This window comes from Belonocnema kinseyi, chromosome 7, assembly GCF_010883055.1.
Source record: "Belonocnema kinseyi isolate 2016_QV_RU_SX_M_011 chromosome 7, B_treatae_v1, whole genome shotgun sequence".
NCBI classification, from domain to species: Eukaryota; Metazoa; Arthropoda; class Insecta; order Hymenoptera; family Cynipidae; genus Belonocnema; species Belonocnema kinseyi.
The window spans coordinates 1,846,451-1,872,156 of NC_046663.1; the positions used below are offsets into that span (position 1 = coordinate 1,846,451).

The following is a 25,706-nucleotide window of genomic DNA, read 5'->3' on the forward strand; positions in this document are numbered from 1 at the left end:
TTGGTGAGCTAGAAAGGGGCACAAGGAGGAGGAGGAGGAGGAGGAGGAGGAGGAGGAGATTACTTATGATTATGTATTAGGGTTCGACGAGATGAAAGAGGGAACCCAGGGCGAGAAGAATCATTATCATTATGTCTGAGGGTTTGAAGAGCTGGAAAGTGGGCACGAAGAAGGAGAGAAGGATTGAGGAAACTAAAAAAGGGACAATATGACGCGGAGAATACTTTTAATTATGTCTGAGGGGTTGAATAGCTTGAAAGGGAGCACAGGGAGGATGAAGACACTTATGATTACTTCTGAAGGTTTGGAGATGGAAAAGAACACAATGAAGAGAATAAAAATGTTAATTATGTCTGGGTTATTGAAAAGCTGGAAAAGGGGAACGGGGAGGATGAGAATCCTTATGATTCTGTTTTGGGACTCGAAGCGTTTGAAAAGGGGCACCAGGAAAAGAGGGGATTGTAGAGGAAGAGAATTATGATTATGTATAAGGGTTCGAAAAGTTGAAAAAGGGGCACCAGGATGAAAAGAACACGATTCAAGTTTGCCCCAGAATTACAAGAAATCAAAGTAAAGACACCGAATTAATTTGTAGACCTAATAATTTAATACAGTTTTTTAAACAACTTTTCTATAAAAAAGAAAAATAATTAGGAATTTTTTGAACAAAGGTTTTTTTTATTAATAGAAGAGCATAATAAGTCTACTTTTTGGCTTTTTTTTTAAATGCTAATATTTGGTTGAAAGTAGCTGGTTGTAAATTTATCTATTTTTTTTTAAATTCAACTATTTGGATGAAAATGATTGTATTTTGTTAAAAATGAGCCTTTTTATCAAAAAACAAAAGTCGTCTTTTTGCTTTGAAAATTCTTTTTTAAACTGAAACTTTCACCATTCCATTTTTTATTTTAAACATCTGTTTTTTAGTTGTAAATTCAACTAATTGGTTTAAAATTCATCTTGGTTGGTTAAAATTGAACTTTCTGATTCAAAATTCTATATTTTCTATTTGAAATTTGAACTTTCTTCTAAAAAAATCGTCTTCTTGGCCTAATTATTATAATTTTTTGTTCCATTTTTCCCCTAACTATAAAGAAACAAAAGACTTTTACATTATTATATCATTCTGTTGTACATCAAATTCATACTTTCAAAATTAGTGAGCTTGTAGATGAATACAATAATATTTCAATTGAGATTTCCCCTCACTTCCCCCAGTTCCACTCCCCTTGCTCCCCTACTTACCTCACCACATTTCTCACCACTTCTCTACTTATCCTCCCTCCTTCCCAAACTCCATTTTCCCTTACGTCTCCTACTTCCCCTCCCTCATTTCCCCTACTTTCCCTCACCTTGTATGAATTAGAATTTAAGAGTTAGGTTTCTGCCAGGGACTACAAAGTCATAAAACAAATGGACTTATTAGGTTTTGTTGGCATAGTATTTCCAACTAAAATTAAAAAGTATTATTAAAATAGCGGTTGTTGAATAATTAACGTATATAAACTAATGGCGATGCATTTGTAGAAAATGAGGAGAAATAAGATGGATTATGAGGATTGTGGCGAAATAAAGACAATAAGAAGTTTATCAGGCCAGTCAATCGTTAATAACTACAGTATAGTTGCTTCTCGTGGTGAGCTAGCCCGAGACCATTTTTGTGAATCGACAAGAAAGAATAAAACTCTTTTGAACGATGGAAAAATGTTGAGTGGAGAGACTCGAAGACAATCTCCTGTGCAAGGTCGGCGTGGAAGTAGGGATACCAAAGCTGCTTCTATGAAAAAATCTGTCTCGGTACCTGCGAATCTCAAAGGTAAGAAGGAAATCGAACATACGTACGAGTATGTATGCATTATTGCATAAGAGTCAAATTGGTCAAATTAGTATTAGTATTAGCATCCAATTAATAGCATCTGCCTTGGTGCTAAAATTAACATCAGTGTTAGTGTTGGTATTAGTATTAGCCAGAATTATTAGTATTAATATTAGAGTTAGCATTGATGTTAGCATTTGCATTAGAATTAGTGTTAGTATTAGTATTCGAATTAGCTTGAGCATCAGAATTAGATTTAGCATTGGCATTAGTGTTAGCATTATCATTAGCCAGAAATTAATAGCATTATCATTAGTGTTAGCATTTGTATTAGCATTACTATTAGCATTATTAGTATTAATATTACCATTAGCCAGCATTATTAGTAATAAAATTAGTATTAGAATTAGTTGTGGCGTTAGCATTAATGTTAGTGTCAACATTAGTGGCAGAATTAATTTTTGTATTAGAATTAGCATTAGATTTATTGTTAATATTCATGTTCGAATGAGCTTTAGCATCAGAATTAGTTTTAGCATTAGAATTAGTGTTCGAATTAGCATTAGCCAGAAATTATTAGCATTAAGCAATTGTTAGCATTTGTATTAGCATTACTATTAGTAATAAAATTAGTATTAGAATTAGTTGTGGCGTTAGCATTAATGTTAGTGTCAACATTAGTGGCAGAATTAGTTTTTGTGTTAGAATTAGCATTAGATTTATTGTTAATATTCATGTTCGAATGAGCTTTAGCATCAGAATTAGTTTTAGCATTAGAATTAGTGTTCGAATTAGCATTAGCCAGAAATGATTAGCATTAAGCAATTGTTAGCATTTGTATTAGCATTAATATCAGCATTAGTGACAGCATTTGAATTAGAAAGTATTATTAGTTTTTACATTAGCATTAGCCAGCATCATTAGTATTAACATTAGAGTTGTTATTATTATTAGAATTCGCATTAGTGTTAGAACTAGCATTAGTGTAGGCATTAGTGTTTGTGTTATAATTGGCATTAGGACTCGCATAAGCATTAGTGTTACTATTATCACCTAATTATTAAATTAGAAATATCATTAGTTTTAGTTTTTCCATTATTATGCAATATTAGAATTTGTATTAGTCTTATCATTAGCATTTGTTTTAATGTTAGCATTAGTGTTAGCATTAACGTTAGCCAGCAATTATTAGCATTACCATAAGTGTTAGGATTTGTATCAGCATTATTTTTAGCATTAGCATTAGCCAACATTATTATTATTAAAATTAGTTTTATTATTAGTATTAGCATTAGCCAGAAATTATTATCATTAATGGTAGAGTTAGCATGGGTATTAACATTAATATTAGCATTAGTGTCAGCATTAGCATTAGTGTTAGAATCAGTACGCCTTTGTTGGGTGAAAATTCAAATATTTCAATAAAAATTGAAGTATTTTGTTTAAAATTTGGCTTTTTGGTGAAAAAATAATTGATTAAATAATAATTATAATAAATAATTTAAATACTTGATTGCAACTAATTGATTGAAAATTCAACTATTCAAATAAAAATAGAACTATTTGACTGAAAATTGATATATTTTTGTTGAAAATTTATTTATTTTATTGCTGAAAATTTAACTATTTGGATGAAAATTTATGTATTTTATTGAAAATTCATCTTTCTTGATATAAGAATAATGTTCTTGGTAGAAAATTAATATTTTTGGTTAAAACCTCAATTAACTGGTTGAAAATTCAACTATTTGAATAAAAAATTATGTATTTTTTTGAAAATTTTTCTTTTTTGGTAGAAAAATAATCTTCTTGGTTGAAAATTGATCTTTTTAGTTAATAATTCAATTAATTAGTTGACAATTGAGCTTTTTAAATAAATATTCGTATTTTGTTGGAAATTAGTTTTTTTTTGGAAAAATAATAATTTCTTTCTTTGATAATTAATATTCTTGGTTGAAACATTAACTAATTGGTTAAAAAATCATCTTTCGCCTTAAATATTCAACATTCTGGTTACATGTTTTTCTTTATTGACTGAAAAATAGTTTTAATCTCAAAATTGAACTTTTGTTATGGAATTCCTCGTTTATTTTAAATTCTAAACCGTGGATATCACATTCCATCTGCGGTTAAGTGTTTACCACACTTGTGCGATTTGGGATTACGCATTTTTAAATTTTAATACATCGTGCATAAATAAACTAAATTCAACTTGCAATATTTATTTTTTGGGTTAACAATTATTGAGAAAGGCAATTATGATAAAAATAAGTCAAACCATTTTTAAATAGTAAAAAATTTTTTTTTTTAATTTTTGAAATGTAATTTTTTTTTAAATTCTCATTTTTTGTAATTATCGAAATTGAACTTTTTTTAATTGAAGATAAAAGTACATATTTTCAAGAAAAATTTCCAACTACACTTTAAATAAAATATAAATCTTTTTTATGGCTGTCTGAAAAAAAGTAATTTTTAAAGCATTGCAAAATCAGTTAATACTTAATCTAGAAAGGAAAATACATTTATAAATCTAATAATTATTGAATAATAATAATAACCAGAAGCTGGTGCGGCAGCCATTCTGAAAGAAAAAAAAATAATGAAAACTAGTTTTTACTAATATTATGTACTGCCATTATTTATAATTTTGTACAATGATTCAAACTTAAGAGCCTCAAAGTTTAAAAAACTGTCAATAAAAAAATCAAGAATTTAGAAAATTTACATAATTTACATCTAGAGAAAATGCAGTCGAAAAAACGATTATCAGGCGAAATTCAATTTTTTCCGAAGCACCCACTTTACAAAATAGGAAACCACACTTGTGCAAATTTGCACTAAGCCCAACTTTCGAAGTGAACCTCACGAACATTAAGAGGCGAATGAAGCTGAGCCCTACGTGGCATGACTCAGTACCTGATATTTCTGGTGCATATTTGCACAAGTGTGGTAATCAAAGGCTGATCTAATCCCATATATTGTATCTTTTTTAAAATTTCGAATTAGCATTCTCTCGTACATGTAATTTTCTGTGGCAGGGCTTTCTGGACGAGAGAAGACTGTAGAAGAGAGTGAACTTCCCGAAGAGCAAATCCTGAGTAGGTCCTCCTCTTTTTTGGGCAACCTCCCGGCGTTACCAGCGTTGCCTGACCGAAACCGTCACCTGATCGACGCCCGCGCCGCTGTCACGCTGCGACCCGCGAAAGAGAAAGCGAAAGCGCAGAACACCAATGGCTTTCGAGAGGACGAGACTCGACTCTCCTCGGCCCTAAAAAGATATTCCTTGTCCTTTTCCAATCGGAAAATCACTTTCGGCAGCAAACCCCTTTCCAAAAATTCCACCGACTCCGCAAAGAAGTCCGTCTCCTTCAGTTCGGACACTGGCATTCAAGAAAAGAAGAGCTTCCGTTTCCGGAAAACGGCCATTCACGAGGCCAAAGTTTACAAAAAGGGAGTCCTTAGGGGTGAGTTTATATGCAAATTATTTACTTTTCCGAAACATATTTTGTATTTATTTAAAGAAAGATAAAAATAACCATTTTTATATATTTTCGTTGCATTATTTACATTTCAATAATAGTTCTGAAAATTCATCTTTTGGGTCTAAAATTAAACTACTATATTAAAAAATCAACTATTGTGTAAAAATTAATTTTTATTTGTTTAAAAATTCATTACTTTAATTGGAAATTAATTTCTTTTTTTAAAAATTCAAAATTTTTTTTTCAATTATTTTTTTTGTTTTGTTAAAAACGAAATTTTTTTAATTGAAAATTTAACTACTCTAGGTGTGGTTTGATATTAATTTTCTTGATTTAAAAATCATATATTTAATTCCAAATTTATGTGTTTTGTCGATACTTTGTATTTCATGGTAAAATATTAAATTTCATTGCTTAAACATTCAGTTTTTTAATTTAAAAATTAACTATTCTATGGTTGTTTACATTTATCTTCTTTAGTTGAGAATTAAACTTTCAGTTTAATGATTCAAGTATTGGGTTAAAAAATTATTTTCCTGATTGAAAGTTCATTATTTTAGCAAAAAATTAATTAATTTGTTTAAATTCGAACTATTAAGTTGAAAATTCGTTTTTCCTTTGTGTTGAAAATAAAGTTTTGTGAATAAAAAATTTAATATTCTTTGTTTCGCTAAAGACTTATCTTCTTTAGTTTAAAATTGAAATATTTCATTGAAAATTCATCTATTGGGTTAAAAATTCAACTATTGTATTAAAAATTAATTTTGTTGGTTGAAGACTCATTACTTTAGTTAGTAATTACTTTTTTTCTTAAAAAAATTTAATAATTTGTTGAAAATTCGTTTTTTTGTAGAAAATTAAACCATTGTATTAAAAAATTATTATTTTTTAGTTGAACGTTAACTATTTAAGTTAACCATATATTTCTTTGCTTAAACATATAACTATTGTGTTAAAAATTCATCTATTTTATTTGAAAATTTTCTTTTTTTTGTAGAAAATTCAACTGTTAAGTTGAAAATTTATCTTTCTGGTTGAAGATTCATTATTTTAGTTAAAAACTCATTTCTTTCTTTAAAAATATAACTATTTTATTGAAAATTCATTTTTTCGTGTGTTGAAAATGAAATTTTTTAATAACAAATTAACTTATTACAAGTTTGATTGAAAACTTTTCTTCTTTAGTTGAAAATTCATCTATTTTGTTGGAAATTTTTTTATATAAAATTCATCTTTTGTGTTAAGAATTCAAATATTGTTTTAAAAATCTATTTTTTGTTGTTGTTAAAAATTCATTATTTTAGAAGAAAATTAATTTATTCGTTTAGTAATTTAAATATTTTGATGAAAAATTTATTTATTTTTTTGCTGAAAACGAAGTTCTTTATTTAAAATGTACCTTCTTCGGTGGAAAATACAGCTATTTGATTGAAAATTATAGTTTGCCAATGAAAATTTAACTATTAAATTTCGGCTTAAGATCTGTTTGGGTGGAAATTTATCTGTGTAGATTGACGATTCAACTTCAATTCAATTTCAATTTTAAGGTTTAAAATTTGACTGTTTTGTAAATCTTCGCTTTTCAAATTTGACAATTATTGTTTTCTAATGAAAATGAAACGATTTCATTTTTGGTTAAAAATTAATCTTTTGTGAACTAAAAATTCAACCATCTGGTTCAAACGTCGTCTTTTTTTGCAAAAAAAAAACTAATCTTCTTGGTTGTTAATTTAATTTTTTTAATTAATGCATTTTGTCGTAAATTCACCTTTATTGTTAAATTCAAATCAGTTTTATTTAAATTTAAGTATTTTTTGTTGAAATATAAACTATTATATTTTTTATTGTAAATTAATATTTTTAGGTAGAAAATTCAACTCCTAGGTTCAAAGTTAAAGTAATTTCTTAAAAACTATTTTTTTTGGTTTAAGATTCATAATTTTATTTAAAAATTGAACTACACTGTTGAAAGATAATCTACTGCATTAAAAATTCATTTTTTTAATTTAAGATTGATAATTTTAGTTGTAAATGCAATTGTTTTGTAGAAAATTCGTCCTTTTCTATGAAAGCTAAACTATTTGTTCAAAAATGTAATTGTTTTGAGTTATTAGGAGGCCTCAAAGTTTCAAAATTTTGATAATGGTTTCTTCAATCTCTATTGAAACAAAAACATTTTTTGGTCTTCCCCGACTGTCGCTTTTCTTTTGAAAAAGAATGATTTTTCAAAATTACAAAACTTACAGAAATTGCGTGAGCTAATACATACCATAAGGCAATTAAAAACTATTTTGAAATGGAAATGAGTAAATTTGATTTAATTTTAGATCCGAGTACGAACGAAGAATGTGGAAAAGCAGGGTCTAAATTGTGGGAAGCCCCTCTCGGGGGGCCGTTTGCTCTCCTTAGGGTGGCTCGGGAGGCCGATGATGAAGCTCTAGAAAAAATCATCACACGAATAGCAAAGTTTGGAATGGGTGACATAGATGTTAATTTAAAGGATAGCAGTGGCAGGGTGAGTAATGTTAATTTAATTTTCGATTACGTCAGTTTATTTCATTCCATTTCATTTTATTTAATTCGTGTTTTTTATTCCATTTCATTTTATTCTTTTTCATACTATTTCATTCCATTTTATACCATTTAATTCAATTTCTTGTCATTTTTATATTATTCCGTTCCATACCATTCCATTTCGTTTCGTCCAATTCTATTTTTTCCCATTTTATTCTATTGCATTATAATCCATGAAATTCTATTCCATTTCATTCATATTTATTCCACTTTATTCCTATTTATTCAATTTCATTCGGTTTTTTTTTCATTTTATTTGATTACATTCAATTTTATTCCATTTCATTTTATTTATATTTTTATTTATTCCATTTTATACCATTTCATTCCATTTACTTTTTATTTTATACCATTTTCTCAATTTTGTTTTAATTTTATTTGATTTCTTTTTCTACTATTTCATACTATTTTCACTCATCTCATTCTATTTAATTATGTTTTATTCTATTACATTCAATTCCATTTAATTTCATTTCATTTCAATTTATTCAACATTATTCCATTTTATTATATTTCATTTCATTCAGTTCCATTCATTTTTATTGCAATTTCTTCCATTTCATTTCAATTTGTCTTTATTCCTTTTTATACCATTTAATTCCATTTAAATTGTATTTTATTTCGTTTTTTTAAATTACGTTTTTATTTGATTCCTTTTCTACCATTTCATACTATTGTCACCCATCTCAATCTATTTAATTCTATTTTTTCCAATTATTTCCATTGAATTTAATTTAATTCTATTTCACTCTATTTTATTTTATTCCATATTATTCCACTTGATTTTATTTTGTTCCAATTAATTTTACGTTATTCCATTTTATTTTATTCCACTCTATCCCATTTCATTATATTTTATTCCTGTTCAATACATTTTAGTCCAATTCATTCTTTTTTATTCCATTTCATTCCATTACAATTTTATTTATTCCTTTTCATATCATTTCATACCGTTTCCATCCATCTCATTCAATTTCATTGTTTTTTCTTTTTGTTTTCATACCATTTAATTTTATTCTATTTTATCAATTCAATTTCATTTAATTTTATTCCATTCTGATTAATTTTTAATGCCATTCTATTCCATTTTATACCATTTTATTTCATTTCGATGTATACCATTGTATTTAATTTCACATAATCCCACATTATTACATTCCAATCCATTCCATACTTTTTCATTCAATTTTATTCCATTCCATTTCATTCTATTTCATTATGCTAAATTTTGATTCTATCCCAAATTTTTATACCATTCTATATTATTCCATTCTATTACATTTTACACCATTTTATTCTATTCCAGTCTATTCATTTCCAATTCCATTTTATTTTATTACATACCATTTTATTCAATTCTATTGCATACCATTATATTTTAATTTAATTTTATTCCATTTCATTCTACTTCATTTTACTAAATTTGTATTTTATTTCCATTTATTTCAATGTATACAATTCTATATTATTCCATTCTAATCCATTTCATACACTTTTATTCAGTTCTATGTATTCCCATTCCAGTTTATTCCATATCATAACATTTCGTTTCATTCCATTTTACCCCATTCTAATTCATTAAATTATATTCCCTTCCAGTTAATTCTATTCTATTCCATTTCATTTTATTCCAGTCTATTCGACTTTATTCCATTCTATTTCATTGCATACTATTTCATTTTATTCCAATCCACTTAATTTCATTCGAACTTATTTTATACTATTTTATTAAATTTTACTTCATTTCAGTCAATTTTATTGCATTTCATTCTATTTCATTGCACTACATTTTTATTGTATTCCATATTATTTCATTTGATACTATTCTATATTATTCCATTCTATTCCATTTCACACAATTTTATTCATTTCCAGCTCATTCTATTCCATTTTATTCCATTTCACATCATTATATTCAATTCCATGTCATACCATTTCGTTTTATTCCATTTTATTCAATTCTTTTTCATGAAGTTTTATTCCATTTCATTCCATTCTATTTAATTTCATTTTTTTTCCATTCTATTTCATTGAGTTTTATTCTATTCCATTTGATACAATTTTATTCCATTTGATTACATTCCATTTTATTTCATTCTATTACATTCAATTTTATTCAAATCTATTTGATCCCATTCTATTGTATTCCATTCCATTTAATTCCATCCTATTGCATTTCATTCTATTTATTTACGACAAATTTGTAATCTCTTCCATTATATTCCATTTCTTACCATTTTTTATTATTTCATTTCAATTCATTTCATATCATTTCATTCCAATCCATTCCATTTCATACAATTTTATTCCATTCTAGTTCATACAGTTTTATTCTATTCTATCTCATACCATTTTATTCCATTATATTTCATTAAATTGTATTCCATTTCATTTCAATCCATTCTATTCCATTTCTTTCCATTCATTTGCATTTCATTGTATTTCATTCCGTTTAATTTTTATTCTATTCCACTTTATTCCATTGTATACCATTTCATATTATTCCGCTCTATTCCATTCCATATGATTCCATTTTATTCAATTTCTTTCCATTCTCTTGCATTTCATTCTATTTATTTATGTGTGCTTTTTATTCAATTGCACCTTATTCAATTTCATTCAATTTTGTTCCATTACAATTCATTCCATTTTATTTAATTGAATTCTATTTTATTTCATATCATTCCCGTAGTGCTGTTTCCAATTTAAAAGTATATTTTTCATTTGTTAAAACTGAACCGTTTTTTAATAAATTGGTAAAAAGTGACAGTACGAAAAATTCTAAAAAAGTAGCGAAAAACTTTTTAAAAGTATCGTTAGAAAGTTTATTAAATTCAGCATCAAATGAATTCTAACATAGGTATTTTTTGACATTTAAAAAGGATAGACCACGTGAGAAATTTTTTAAAAATGCAAAAATTTCTCGAATTTTGTACCTCGAAGTCAACTTCTGGCACGTCCAAGCGTATCTGCGCCGAGTTGGCCGACAACGGTAATCGCCGACTGTAATCCGACGCAGAAACGCTTGGACATTTGTTACAATATCTTGGGAACCTGTAAACATTTCTGAAGTTTTTTGGCCTTAAATTAAAGATTAGATTTCAAAGATTAAGTTCTGTCAGTTTAAGTTTTTTCCATTAGTTTCCTGAGTCACAGCAAGAGTTGAAGTCAAGGTACAAAATATAAGAAATTTAAAAATTTTTTTTAAACTTCTCACGTGGTCTATTCTTTTTAAAAATAACAAAAATATCTCTGTCAGAGACAATTCGATGCGAAATTTATTAATCTTTCCAAAATTAAAAAAAAAAAGTTACTTGCTATTTTTTTTGAACGAGCAATCACGTTTCAAAGACAGGAGTGATTTTTAATAGTCTTGATCTGATCGTACCGACAATTCCCAACGGTATTTTGTTTTCTAAAAAATTCGTGGTTTAATACATAAAACATTAAATTTTTCTATCGAATTTCCTCTCCCATGAAAAGAAATTTATTTCATTTTTCTCATTTTATGACTGAATGCGGCTACATGTGAGGAATAGGCTAAAGTAATAAACCGCCCATACAAAACATGACACAGTGAAATTTGTATTGCACTCAGTTCTAACGAGCATTCTCTCGTTTAACGACGGGAGAGCCAAAGCGACCCTCAATTTTAAAATAAGAACTATATTTTTACATTTTATTTGAGAAAATTAAAATCCTTCTGGTTGGTTCAAAATTAATCTATTTTTGTTAAAAATTAAACTTTGATTTTAATTCGTCTGTTTTGTTTATTTTATTTTGGTATGCCAAACATTAAATTGTGATGATTCCTGGTCTGTATTTTTTCGAGAAATGAGAAAAAAATTGACCTTAGCCAGGATTTGAACCTGGAACGTCACTATACATGAGTCGAGCATTAACCAATGACGCCACCGAGGACCGTGTGAAACTTTTCTTAATGAAAATTAATATTGCTGTTAAATGTTCAATTTTTCGTTAAGAATTCATTTTTAATAGTCAAAAATCAAACTTTTTTTATTGAAAATTCATATTTTTGGCTTAAAAATTTAACTGTTTTGTAAAACATTCGACTTTTTGGCAACTCAGATATTTAGAAAATTCCACAACTTTTATAGAGATTTTAACTATTTTTTTTTTTAATTACGGTTTCGTTGATAATCAACATTTTGAGATTGAAAATTCAACCGTTTTATAAAAGTTCGTGTTTTTGACTTGAAAATTCAAAAATTTGTTTGAATACTTTTTTCTTTCTTGGCTGAAAAATCTTTCTTGGTTCATTCAACTATTTTTTCGAAAATTCAAGTTTTTTTTAATTCGTCTTTTTGGCATTTGGTTCATTTATATTTATTTATTTTTGCTTAACTAATTAAATAAATTTATTATTATTTATTTATTCATAATAGTTAAATAAATATAATGTATTTCATAACTTTGATAAATTTATTAAATTTAAGTAAATTATGATTGACTTTCTTAATATACAAAGTAAAATTTATTTCAATAATTCATATGATAAAATATTATATCAGATAATTTTATGTCGTTTTTTTTAATTCGAAAATTTTGTTAAAATATCATCGTTTTTTTAATCAAAAATCAACTATTTTGTTAAAAAAATTATTTTTTTCAGAAAATTAGTATTTTTAGCATTTGCTTGATCTATATTTCCTTATTTATTTAACCAGTTAAATTAGATTAATTGACTTAATTAATTAATTATTTATCTATAATAGTTTAATACGTAAAATTTATTTCATCATCATTTTTATAAATTTATTAAATTTAAGTGAATTCTGATTGACTTTCTTAATATTAAATTATTAAATATTATATCAGTTTTAAATTAATTTTTGTTTTATTGAAGAATTTTGTTAAATTATCTTTGTGATCTGAAGATTAAATGTGTAGATTGAAAATTGAACTATTTCGTTAAAAATTCGTTTTTTAAACTTATAAGTTCAACTTTTTGGTTTAATTACAACTGTTCAAGTGACAATTATTTTGTTGAAAGTTCAACTATTTAGTTAAAAATTAATTTTTCTTAGTTGAAAATGAACATTTTTGTTGAAAAATAATTTTGTTTGAATATGAGTGTTTTCTATTTAAAATAAAAATATTTTTTGGTCAAAACGGTAATATTTAATTGAAACATTTTTTTTAAGTTCAATTTTTTTTTGAATTGTCATCCATTTTCGTTAAAATTCAATTCTTTTGTTTAAAATTAATTTTTTTCGGATTCGACTTTTTTCATTTCAAGACTTTCTTTTTGAAAATTCATCCGTTTTGTAGAAAAGTCTTGTTTTTGGATTGAAAATTTAACAATTTTAGTAGGAACGTCAACTATTTTATTTAAAAAAATTTTTATTGAAAATTCATCTGTTTTCTGGAAAATCTATTTATCATTTAACAACCTTAATTATTAAATACTTTCGATTACTGGTCTAAGATTGGTAGAAACGAGAAAAATGAAATAAGCAAAAAAAATGGCCGAGAGCTCGTTATTTGGCGTATTTTGTTAACGGTCAACTCATGTAAGTGGCATTCCCAGTTCAAATCCTGACTGAAGCAGATTTTTTTTCTCTTTTCTCCAAATCCTATATCAATTATTGACACTATTTAATAATTAACACATAAGATGAGACGATACCCTAATGAAGAAAATAACATAATCTGCTGAAATTTATCATTTATTATTATAAATAAATCGTTTCCCAGTTTGCAGAATTTGTGGACTCGAGTATTCCGTAAAAATAGACTTTCGTTTAGTGCCTCAAGAAATCAATGGAATAGTGCAAACATGTGTTTAAGCTTTTCCATTGATTTCTTATGAAGTTGAAAGCGCCAATTTAGCAAAGCACGAAATTAGAATGCAAGTCGATTTGTTCAAATGTTCAGTAAAATTACCCTTTTTAAAACTCATCTATTTTAAAATACATAATAAGACTCATAAATTTTTTTCTTGTCTGAAAGCTTGTACTTTCTAGGCCTTGTATTAAATAAATTAATTAAACTCTGGAATTGTTAGGGAATTTTTATGTTCCGGGAAACCACTGGAAATGGTAGGGAATTATTTTTGGAGTCAGGGAATTTTTTTGAGAGCGAGCTTGTAAAAGTAGCTTTATATTTTATATTTAACTACTTTGTTGAAAACTCATTTTTTTTTAATTAATTTTTTTAACTAATGATTCAACAATACCAGTTAAATATTCCATAATTTTAGTTAAGAATTTATCTTTTTTATTGAACATTAATTTTTTAGGCAACAATTTAATTATCAAATTTTTTGTTGAAAAAATGATCTTGATTTTTGTTTCAAATTAATTTTCTTAATTCAACATTTATTTTATTGTTCTAAAATGTTTATTTAAAAATACCCTTTTTGTTTGAAAATTATTCTGTTTGATCGAAAATCAATCTTCTTATTTGAAAACTTTTATTTTTAGTTGAAATTTAAATATTTCAGTTAAATATTGATCAATCGTTTTTTTTCTCTTGATTGAAAAATCTTTTTCAGTAGAAAATTCTACTCTGGTTGGAAATTCGTCTTTTTTGGTTGAAAATTTAGCTATTTAGTTGAAAATTCGTTTTATTTTGGATTGAAAATCAATTTTTTCAACTGAAAATTTAACTACATTTTTAGTTGAAAATTCGACTATTTGTTGAAAATTAAATGCTTTCTACAAAATTTGTCTTTTAGGCTTCAAAATTCTTCTTTTTTAAAAATTCTTCTTTTTCATTTAAAAATGAACTTTGACGTTGTGAATTTATTTAGGCGGATTGAAAATTTAACTATTTCGAAGGAAATTCGAAGAAAATTAACCTATTCAATTTTTTTATAAAAATTTATCTTCTTTCATAAAAAATTCGTTTGTTTTGTTCGCTTACAATTATTTTTATTTTACTTGAAAATTCATTATTTTTATAGAAAATTTAACCATTTTGTTGAAAAATGATTTTTCAAAGTGAAAATTCAACTATTTGGGTAAAAATTGAACTAATTTGTTAAAAGAGTATTTTTGTTGTTCCAATTTCATCTCTTTGATTTAAAGTTGAACTATTTTGTTGAAAATTTGTTTTTTGTTTCGGTTAAAAATTAAACTTTATAACTGAAAATTTAAATACTCCAGTTTTTGTTTAAAACTGAGCTTTTTCTAGTTGCAAATTCATTATCTTAGTTTAAAATTGATCATTTTGGTTCAAAATTTAACTACTTGGTTGAAAGTTAAACTGTTTTATTAAAAAGGCCTTAATTGAAAAAGTTTCTTAAAAATGTATTTTTTTAGTTGCAATTTCATTTTTTGTTTTTTTTTCTTATTTTTTTATTTAAAAATGAATTTTGTCAACTGGGAATATAAATATTCCACTTTTGGTTCAAAATTTATCTTTTTTTAGCTGAAAATTCATCTTTTTCTTGGAAAATCTGTTTCTTTTAGTTCAAGATTCGTCTTTTCCATAGAAAAATCGCGTTATTTGTTGAAACTTCATCGTTTTAGTTAAAAATTTATAAATTTGGTTGTAGATTAAACTACTTGGTTCAAATTAAAATTCTTTTGCTAAAAATTTATTTTCTGGGTTTAAAATTTCACTGTTTTATTGAAAATTGTTTTTTTTCCAATTTTTTTTTCTTAATTAAAAATGTATCTAATCTAGTTAAATATTGCATAATTTTAATTAAAAATTCATCACAAATATTCCAATAAAAGATTCCTAATTTTAGTTTAAAATTAATCACTTTGGTGAAAAATTTAATTATTTCGTTGAAAATTTATTTTTTAATTTAAGATTCAACTACTTGGGCAAAAGTTGAACTAGTTTGTTAAAAACTTATTTTTTGGTTGAAATTTTACCTCTTTGGTTTAAAATTTAACTATTTTGTTGAAACTTTTTTTTGGGTTTGGAAATTAATTTTGTCAATTGAAATTTTAACTGTTCCCGTGAAATTCAACCATTTGATAGAATTTTTTTTTTGGTTCAAAAATCTTATCTTTTGGTCGAAAACTAACCTTCGTTATCAAATTTATCTCTTTTTGTTCAAAAATGAAACTGTTCAGTTGAAAATTAACGTTGGTATTGAAAATTTATCTTCTTTTGTTGAAAATTCAACTATTTGTTTTTTAATCCATTTTTGTAGTTAAAAACTCAACTAATTGGTCAATAAATTTTTTTTAAATTGAAGTTTTATCATTTTAATTAAAAATTCTTTTTTTAAATTATTTTTTAAACTGATAATTTAACTAATCCAGTCGAATATTTCATCATTCTAGTTGGCAAATAATTGTTTCAAATAAAAATTGAACTATTCCATTGTTGGTTGAAAATAAATCGTCTTTCGTTAAAAATTTAACTATTTGTTTTTAACTTGATGTTTTTTGTTGAAAATTTATCATTTTTGGTTGAAAATTTCTCTATTTGTTTGAAAATCTAACTGTCTGGTTAAAAATTCATCTATCCTATCAATAATCCAATATTTTTTATTTAACTAATCATTTTTAAACTTTCACTCTGGGAAAATAAGGCTCTTAACATTTTTCTAGCATGAATGTTTGTCGTTTGTGGGAACAAACTTAAATCAATGAATTTGAATTCATTTCATTTAATTAATCAAATTAATTCAATTAAATTAATTAGATGGTCTTCAGGCTCATGGTGATCTTTGATCTATATTTTCTATTTTAAAAATGATTTTAAAAAATGTATTTGTTAGTGCTTCATTTTTTGTAAAGTAATGTTCTTATTTATTGTTAGATTTCTTGATTCTCTCAAAGAAGCTTCATTTCAACTAAATTTTTTCTGTGAATAAGGTCATAGCGTTAGCCAATATTGTTAACAATTGCCGAGACTTTTCCAGGCAAAGCGGTGATTTATTGAAAGCCAAATATACAAATGCGTACGAATATTTAAGTACAAGGTTCTGATGTCGTCATTTTGCGAATGCTGTCAGGAAAGCATCAATTTATCTTTAAACGTAAATTTATCTGGAACTGAATAAGAAAGACAGTCGAGACAAAAAAAAATATTGCTGATATAAATTGAAGGTCCTTGATTTAAACGGCAATAAATCTTCCGACCGAATCAATTTCAAATCAGACAAACAACTTCAAGCAATCTCTCATGGCGACAAAATGTGTTTTTGAGAGAAAATTAGGCGACACGTATTTTTTCGATTTGAGAAAAAAATTTTTCTGTGAAATGAGTATGTGAATTTTTAACTTGTTTTTTTTTATGACTAATGACTCTTTGAATCTCTATAAAAGAAAGATATTTAAAAACAAATTTCTGCACATTGTGGCCGATACTGTACTCATTTCACAACATCACGAACAAACAAAAATGATATAATTATGATAGTTATTTTCAACATAAATATACATTTACTTTACAAATTATAGCCAATATTCAATTTTTTAATCTTACAGTAAATAATCGATTTAAATGAAACATTAAAATAATTCATACTTTATATTTTTTTTAATTTGCACTTTCATACCTGAAAATTGGATTTATCGATAAATTTTTAATCTAATTCTGGGGAAAATTAAAACATACGTATTCTATAGTTTTGAAAAGTGAATTCAAATACTCTTTTTCACAACTTAACAAACATTTCAAGAAATTATATAAATAGAAAAGAGTCATTTTAAATATAAATATACTTTTATTACACAAATTGTAGCGAATATTTATACTGTACTCATTTCACAACATCACGAAAATTAAAAAATTATATAATTATGACAGCTATTTTTAACATTAATATACAATTATTATACAAAGAATAGCTAATATTCAATTTCATAACCTTGAATTATATAATCCACTTCATTCAAACTGAAATGATTTTTACTTTATATATATATATTTTTTTAAATGTGAACTTTCCTAATTGAAAAATCGATTTATCAATAACCTTTTAAACTAATTCCAGAGATAATTAAAGCATGTATTATATAATTTTAAAAATTGAATTCAGATACTCATTTCACAACATAAAAAACATTTGAAGAAGTTATATAATTTGAATAGCAGTATTTTAAATATACTTTTATTGTTCAAATTAAAGCCAATATTTCTACTGTACTCATTTCACCGCAACACAAACATTAAAAAAATCATTTAATTATGAGTTAATTATGATGCGTAATTTAAGATAGTAAACAAAATAATTCAGATAAAAATTAATTAATCAGTTCACAACGCAAAAGGCAACAATCAATTATTTTAATTGAAAAATTTAAATAATTTGTACTTAAAAGTTTTTTTTTTAATTTAAACTTTCATTGGTAAGAATTTTATTTTTTAATAACCTTTTACCATAATTCCAGTAAAAAATACAACCTATGTTCATATAATTTTAAAAATTGAATTCAGATACTCATTTCACAGCATTACAAACATTAAAAACACGATATAATTTCAATAAAGTTATCTTTAGCATAAATACACATTGATTACACAAATTGTAGCCAATATTCAATTACATTACCTTACAGTAAATAATCAATTTATATTAATTAAATAAAACAATAATTTTCATTGAAACTTTAAAATAATTCGTACTGTATATTTTTTTTAAAATTTAAACTTTCATATATGAAAATTGGATTTAGTTATATCTTTTTAAACTAATTCCAGAGGAAATTAAAAGTTATGGTTTAAATAATTTTGCAAATTGAATTCATATACTCTTTTCACAACATAACAGACATTTAAAGAAGTTATAAAATTTGAATCGAATTTTCAAACAAAAAAGAATAAACTTCAACCAAAAACAGTTGAATTTGCATCCCTAAAAGTTGAATTTTCCATAAAAAGATGATTTCTCAACGAAAAATCTAATAGTTTAATTTTTAATGAAATATTCAGCAGAGATTAATTTTCTATAGAAAAGTCGAAATTTCAGCAAAATAGTTCAATTTTTCACTCAATAATTGAAGTTTAAAAAACTCTATTTTCAGCAAAATAGTTAAATTTTTAAACAATTAGTTAAATTTTCAACGTGAAAAAAGTTAGTTCTTAACCAAAAAAGAAAAAAAGAATTTTTAACAAATTAGTTTCATTTTCAACCAAGCGTTGAATTTTCGAGAAAAAAAAAGAAATTATATTTCCAAAAATATAGTTGAATTTTTAACTAAATAGTTTAATTTTCAACTAAAAACAAAAATTTTCTACCGGCATGAATACTTTTTCACCGAGAAAGATATACTTTCACAAAAAACATGAGTTTTCAACTGAAAAAAGTTCTTTTTCAACCAAAAATTTTCAATTTTCAAGTAAAGAATCAATTAAAAAAAAAGTTTACAACATACATTTTTTCCCTTAAATCTTCTACATTCTTTCTCAATTTTTCTTGATAAAATCAATCAATTGAAATCATTTAAATGTTTCAAAAACTTTTTAAATATTTCCTTACAATTATTTTTATAAATAAAAAATCAACTTAAATTTTTCTTGGAATCTTAAGAAAAAAACTTGTATTAAAACCTTTTAACATCTTAAAAAAAGATCTTTAAAATTTGGTTTTAAAATCTTCAAAAATCTACTTTTTTTTTAATTTTTGGAAACCTGTTTAAATTTGTAATTAATTTTTAAACATTTTACAACTTAAAATTTTTTTATGATCCAAATTCTTCCTCAAAGTTTGAAAACATTAGGAAAAATTAAGAAAGTTCCCTTAAAATCTTCCAGATTCTTATTTAACAATTTTGGAAATCTTTTTTAATGTATATTATTCCCAGGAGTTTTGGGAAAAGCTTATTAACTTGAGAACTTTTAACATTTTTTAAATCTATATTTCGTTTAAAGTTTTTTGAAATATTACCAGATTTCTTATTTTTGAAATACTTTTAATACTTCGAAATATTTTTTAGAATTATTCGAATTTCCGTTGTCTTAAAAGCTTCAAAGTTTCATTTAAAAATCTTTAAAAATCTAAATTATGTTGAAATTTTTTAAAATCTTTTAACTTTTCAATGATTTTTGAATATTTTCAAGATTGGAATATTTGGTTCAATAATTCAGTTTTCCTAACATTTTCTTAAATCCTGGAAAAATGAGAAAATTGGCTTAAAATCTTCCAGATTATTTTTAGTCATTTCGAAATATTTAAACAATTTTAACTTTTTTAATTTTCTACTTACGCTGAAGTATTAGTAAAAAAATAATTGTTTAAATAATTAATTATTGTTTTTAACCATTTTCTCTTAGATTAAAGGGAGAAAGTTAACATTTTTTCTGAAATTTGTCAACTTCTTAGGCAGAGCCAGGAAATAATTAATTAAAGTTAACCAAATTAATTATTTAAACGATTCATTGTTATTTATGTTAATATTATCTTAGAGTTATGATAAAAAATTGCGCTTTTCTGAAAAATATTATTGCATACTGTTGATATAGACGGCTACAAGCTACTTAGCTGGAAATGGTTCAACCTCTATTTTGGAAGCAGCCTTATCTTTCACTGGAATTGATCCTAATATTCCAGACAATGAGGGAAACACACCTCTGCATTTTGCAGCACAAGCTGGTATACAGAAGTTTATAATATAATACTATAAATTACGAACCAGGCAAACTTATAAAAATTTTGTTTGAAAATGTGCAAAAAATATATTTTTTTATTATTAAGTTAAACACAAACTTTTTCGAAACAAGTTGAGTATGTCTAGACTAACAAGTTTAGTAAGTTATTGTTTATAAAAATGTTATTTTTCCCCTTTGTTACTAAATTATATCATCGATTTTGTTTTAGGTCAAACAGAGTGTTTGAATATACTTTTGCAGAGATGCATTGGAATTGAAGTCAATATTAGAAATAATTTCGGTTTCACACCCTTAATGAAGGCTGCGCTTCAGGGACGAACAAAGTGTGCAAAAATCTTACTGTTTGCTGGTAAGATGCTTTTTATTGTATATTATGTGTAAAATAAGAAATATTATTCAACGTGGACGAAATGCGCCTTCAAAAAAGAGTTTCTCAGCCTATCAAGTCTGATTTAAGTATCTCAAATCCCCCCTCCCAAAATCACATCACTCCTTTCATCTTCTTTCTGTAGAATCCCTACCCATCATCCTCATTCCCCCTCTCCCATCACGCTTCTCCTTCTTTTTCGGCAAGTTCTCTCTTCTCCCTCTCCCATCACCCTACTATCCTTACCGTCCTTTTCCATAACCCCTTCTTCTCGCCCCCTTCCAATTTCTTTCCTCTGTGTCGCCCATCCCTTCTCACTCATTCACTTTCTTGCTTCTTCTCGCCCTTATCCTTCTACTTATTATCCTTATCCTTTTCCCAATCCTTATTCTTATTTTTATCCATTCCCTCATCCTCCTTATCCTTCTTCTTCTTATTTTTAGCTAATCCTCATTCTTCTTTTCTCATTCCTCCATCACCAGCCTTCAGCTTATTTTCATCTTTCACCTTTCCCATCAACTCGTGCCATTTTCCTTTTTCTGTTTACCGTATTCCTTCACCTTCTTGTTTGGCTTCTTCTCTTTAACCTCTTTTTTTCTCCCAATCCTTATCATTATCTTTGTACTCAGCCTACTTTTCCTCCTCCTCTTCCTTAACCGTCTCCTTCGCTTTCTCCTTCTTCTTCTCCTCCTTCCTCTTCTCCTTTCCCCATCAACGACCTTAAGCTTATTTTCCTCTGCCACTTTTCTTTCTCAACTCCTGTCATTTTCGTCTTATCGTTTACCTTATTCCTTCACTTCTCCTTCTTATAATCATTCTTATTCTCTTTCTCCTACTTTTTTTCTCCTCCCCCCATCGTTGGCTTTGAGCTCACTTCCCTTTTCGCGTTTACCTTTTCTTATATTTATACTTACACTCCTTATTCTTCTACATAATTTCTTTTTCCTTAAATTCCTTCTTGTCATCAATTTCATTATCCCACTTCTTCTAATCCTTCTCATTTTCCTTTTCCTCTCTCTCCTTATTCTCCTTCTCATTACCCTCCACCCCTTTCTCCTTGTCATCTTCCTTATCCTCAAATTATCCTCAATCTCCCTTTCCTTCTCTCATTTTCGCATCACCAACTTTTAGCTTATTTTCCTCTTCCACTTTTTCTTTATCAACTCTTGCCATTATCTTCTTTCCGTTTACTTTATTCCTTCTTCTCCTCAGCCTCTTTCTCCTCTTTATACTAATTCTCATTGTCCTACTCTTTCTTTCCTCCTCCCATCACCGACTTTTAGCAAAATTTTCTCTTCCACCCGCCATTCTAAAATCCTGTCATTTTCTTCTTCCCGTCTATTCTTCTCCTTAACTTCCTTCTCCTCAACCTCTTTCCCGTTATCCTTTTCAGTATCCTTTTCCTTCTCCTTATACTTCGTCTTATCCTCATTTTCTTTATCCTACTCTCTTTACCCTACTTCTTCTCATTCTTCTTCTCCATCTCCTTTTTCTTATCCTCCTTTTCATTATTCTCCTTCATATCCTCCTTCTCCTTATACTTCTTCTTTTCCTTCTTATCTTCAACTTATCCTCATTCTCCTTTGGTTCTCTCATTTCCCCATCACCGACTTTTAGTTAATTTCCCTCGTCCACCTTTTCCCCTGAACTCCTAACATTTTCCTCTACCCGTTTACCTTTGCGCTTTGTATTCCTTCTTCTTCTCCTTAACCTCCTTCGCCTCTTCTAACCTCCTTCTCTTCTCTTAATCCTTATTGTTATCATTTTCCTTATCTTCCTTCTCGTTTTTCTTTTCTTCCTTCTTCTCCTGCTTTTTCTTGTATTCATTCTTTATCTTATTCTACTATTATCCCTTTATTTCATTTTCCGTTTTTTACTTGTCCCCAATACTCCTGTTTTTTTATTTCTGTATCTTTTTATCCCCATTCTCCTTCTATATATCCTCCTCACATCCCCTCAAGGTCTTTAGCCCATTTTCCTCTTCTACGCTTTCCCCTGAACTCCTGCCATTTTTCTCTTCCCATTTGCCGTATCCCCTTATACTCCTTCTCCTCCTCGTTATTCTTTTCATTATCCTTCTCCTTATCCTTCATCTGATCCTCATTCTCCTGATCTTCCTACTCCTTTTTCTGCTTCTCCTTACCCTCCTCCTTACCCTCCTTCTTCTTAGCCTCGTTCACTTATACTCCCTATTCTCCTTATCCTAAACTTATCCTAAACTTATCCTTATTTTCCTTTTCCTTCTCTCATTCCTCACCGCCGACTTCTATCTCATTTTCCTTTTATACCTTTTTCTTTGAATTCCTGCCATTTTCTTCATTCCGTTCACCTCATTTCCTTCGAATTCTTTTACTCATAGTCCTTATTCTCCTCCTTAACTTCCTTCTTCTCTTTGAACTCCTTCTCATTATTTTTTTCGTTATCCTTCTCCTGATCCTTCGTCTTTTATCCTCATTCTTCTCATCTCATTCTATTTATCCCACCATGTCTCATCTCTTTTCTGTTTCTCCTTTTTCTTATCCTCCTCATCCTCAACTCATCCTTCTTCTCATTTTTCTTCTCTCATTCCCCCATCACCGATATTCAGCCCATTTTGCTCATCCACCTTTTCCCTGGAACTCTTCCATCCCCCTCCCCCGTTTGCCTTATTTCCTTATACTCCTTATTCTTCTCCTTAACCTTTTTTTCCTCTTCTTAACCTTCTTCTTCTTCTAATCGTTATAGCTATTACTCTCCTGCTTATTCTTCTTCTCCTTATCCTTCCTCTCCTTCTGCTTTTCCTTCTGCTTATACTTATTCTTATTCTCCTTGTTCTTCTCTAATTACCGCTTTATCTCATTTTCCTCTTTTACCTTTTTCCACAATTTCTGTTTTCGCTTTCCCTTATCTCGTTGTCCTCCTCCTCCTCCTCCTCCTTCTTCTTATCCTTCTCCGTCTTCTCATTCTCATTATCCACCTCCTCGTTCTCCTTTTCCACGTCACCTTTCTCCTTCTCTCCTTCGCTTATCAACAGCCTCTGCAGATCAATTTCCTCTTCTACCTTTTCCCCAACCCTTCCTTCCTATCCTTCTATTCTGAGATATTAAATATTGAATATTATTTTTTAGGTGCCAATCCAACACTAAGAGATCATGGTCGAGGTTTCAGGGCAGACCAATGGGCAAAATTTTGCGGAAGATACGTTTGTGCGGAAGTTATTGAACGGTTTGCCCGGCATCGACTTTTGGAAAAAACTAATACCTGTCGTTGGGGCAGTGAACCGGAATTGGCAGCCAAAGTCTTTACGGGCAGGGTCAGTATTTTTTCTTAAAGTTGGATGATTACAATTATTCAAAGTTAACAGATTTTATAACTTTAATAATAAATAAAATTACGCTATTCTCGAAAAGTATCTACACGGTTTGCGCAACTGGGACTCCAGAATTTCTCGAATTTTTTATCAATCCTTGAAATCTTATCCTTAAATTAAGCCAATATAAATTTTTAAGTTTTAACGAATTCCAAAAATATAAATAAAACGTCCAAACGTTGCGTTTGAGATTCATGTATTTTGTTGAATTTTTTTGTTTGAAAATTAATTTTTATAACTAAAAATGTGACTATTCCATTTTCGGTTGAGAATTTATAATTTTTAGTTTAAAATTCAATATCCTCTTTTTTATAATAAAATTTATCTTCTTGGTTTGAACCTTAATCTTCTTAATTAGAAATTGAACTATTTGGTTGAAAAACTTTTTTTTAGTTGAAAATTGAACTATTTTGTTTAATATAAATTTTTTTATTTATTTTTTCAATTAATATTAAACTATTATGTTTATTGAAAATTTTTTTTTACTGAAATGTTACTATTCTTTTTTTTTAAATTTAATCTATTTAAATGTAAATTCATTTTATGCGACAATTTATTCGACATTTATTCGACAACCTTTTTTCTTTTTGTAACAATTAATTTTTTGAAATGAGCATTGAAAGTTGAATTTTTGTATTTTTATTTAACAATTCAACTATTTGCTTGAAAATTTATATAATTATTTAGAAATTTCGACTTTTTTGGTAAAAATTGATTTCAAATCGTAGATTTCAAATTATTTATGTCTTACAATGATTTCTTGAAATGAGAATTTAACTATTCTATTTTTTTCCTAAAGTTTTTTCTTTTTACTTCAAACTCTATTTTTTAGCTGAAAGAAAGATTTTTAACCAAAAATTTACCCTTTGTATTTTTAGATAAAAATTCAACTATTTGGTTGAAAATTTATATATTTTGTTAAAAATTTTGAATTTTTTTGTAGAAAATTAACCTTTCTGGTTAGAAATTTATTTCATTGGTTGAAAATTGTACTACTTTGTTTCAATTTTCTTACTGAATATTTAACTATTTTATTTACAGTTAAAAATAATTATTTTAATTAACTATTCATGTATTTTGTTAAAAATGATAGTTTCTAGTAGGATATAAATCTTCATTCAACTGATAGGTTAAAAGTATATTTTTTGTTCGATGATTTATTCTTTTAGTTCAAATTATCTTTTTTTTTAAATATGCTTTTCTTTTGTTTAAAAACTAATTTGTTTAAACTAAAAATTTAACTACTTTATTTTTATTTGTAACTTTATCTTTTTCATTTGAAAATTCAACTAAGCATTGAGTTAAAAATTTCTTTTTGAAATTATTGTTTTAAAACTGAAAATGTAAATTTTTTGTTGAAATTTAACCTATTTAATAACAAATCCATTTTTTTGTGAAAATTCATTTTTTTTTAATAAAAATATTAATTTGACAACTTGTTCCTTTTTTGTAACAATAATTTTTCTTAAATGTGAATTTAACTAAATATTTTTTTCGTTCTAAAATTCATCTTTTTTAATTGAAAATTTGACCATTTTAATTGAAAAATCATTTTCCTTATTTTGAACATTCATT

General features: G+C 26.7%; 1 protein-coding gene across 1 annotated transcript in view; it reads left to right on the forward strand.

Moving 5' to 3' along the window:
- LOC117175884 overlaps window positions 1-25,706 on the forward strand; it is a 63,383-nt gene that overhangs the window by 35,329 nt on the left and 2,348 nt on the right. Inside the window, exons 10-15 of the mRNA XM_033365709.1 lie at window positions 1,528-1,816; window positions 4,855-5,280; window positions 7,626-7,813; window positions 20,269-20,398; window positions 20,624-20,764; window positions 23,890-24,074. Of these exons, the coding sequence (XP_033221600.1) occupies window positions 1,528-1,816; window positions 4,855-5,280; window positions 7,626-7,813; window positions 20,269-20,398; window positions 20,624-20,764; window positions 23,890-24,074 (1,359 nt within the window). The remainder of the gene's footprint in view (window positions 1-1,527; window positions 1,817-4,854; window positions 5,281-7,625; window positions 7,814-20,268; window positions 20,399-20,623; window positions 20,765-23,889; window positions 24,075-25,706) is intronic.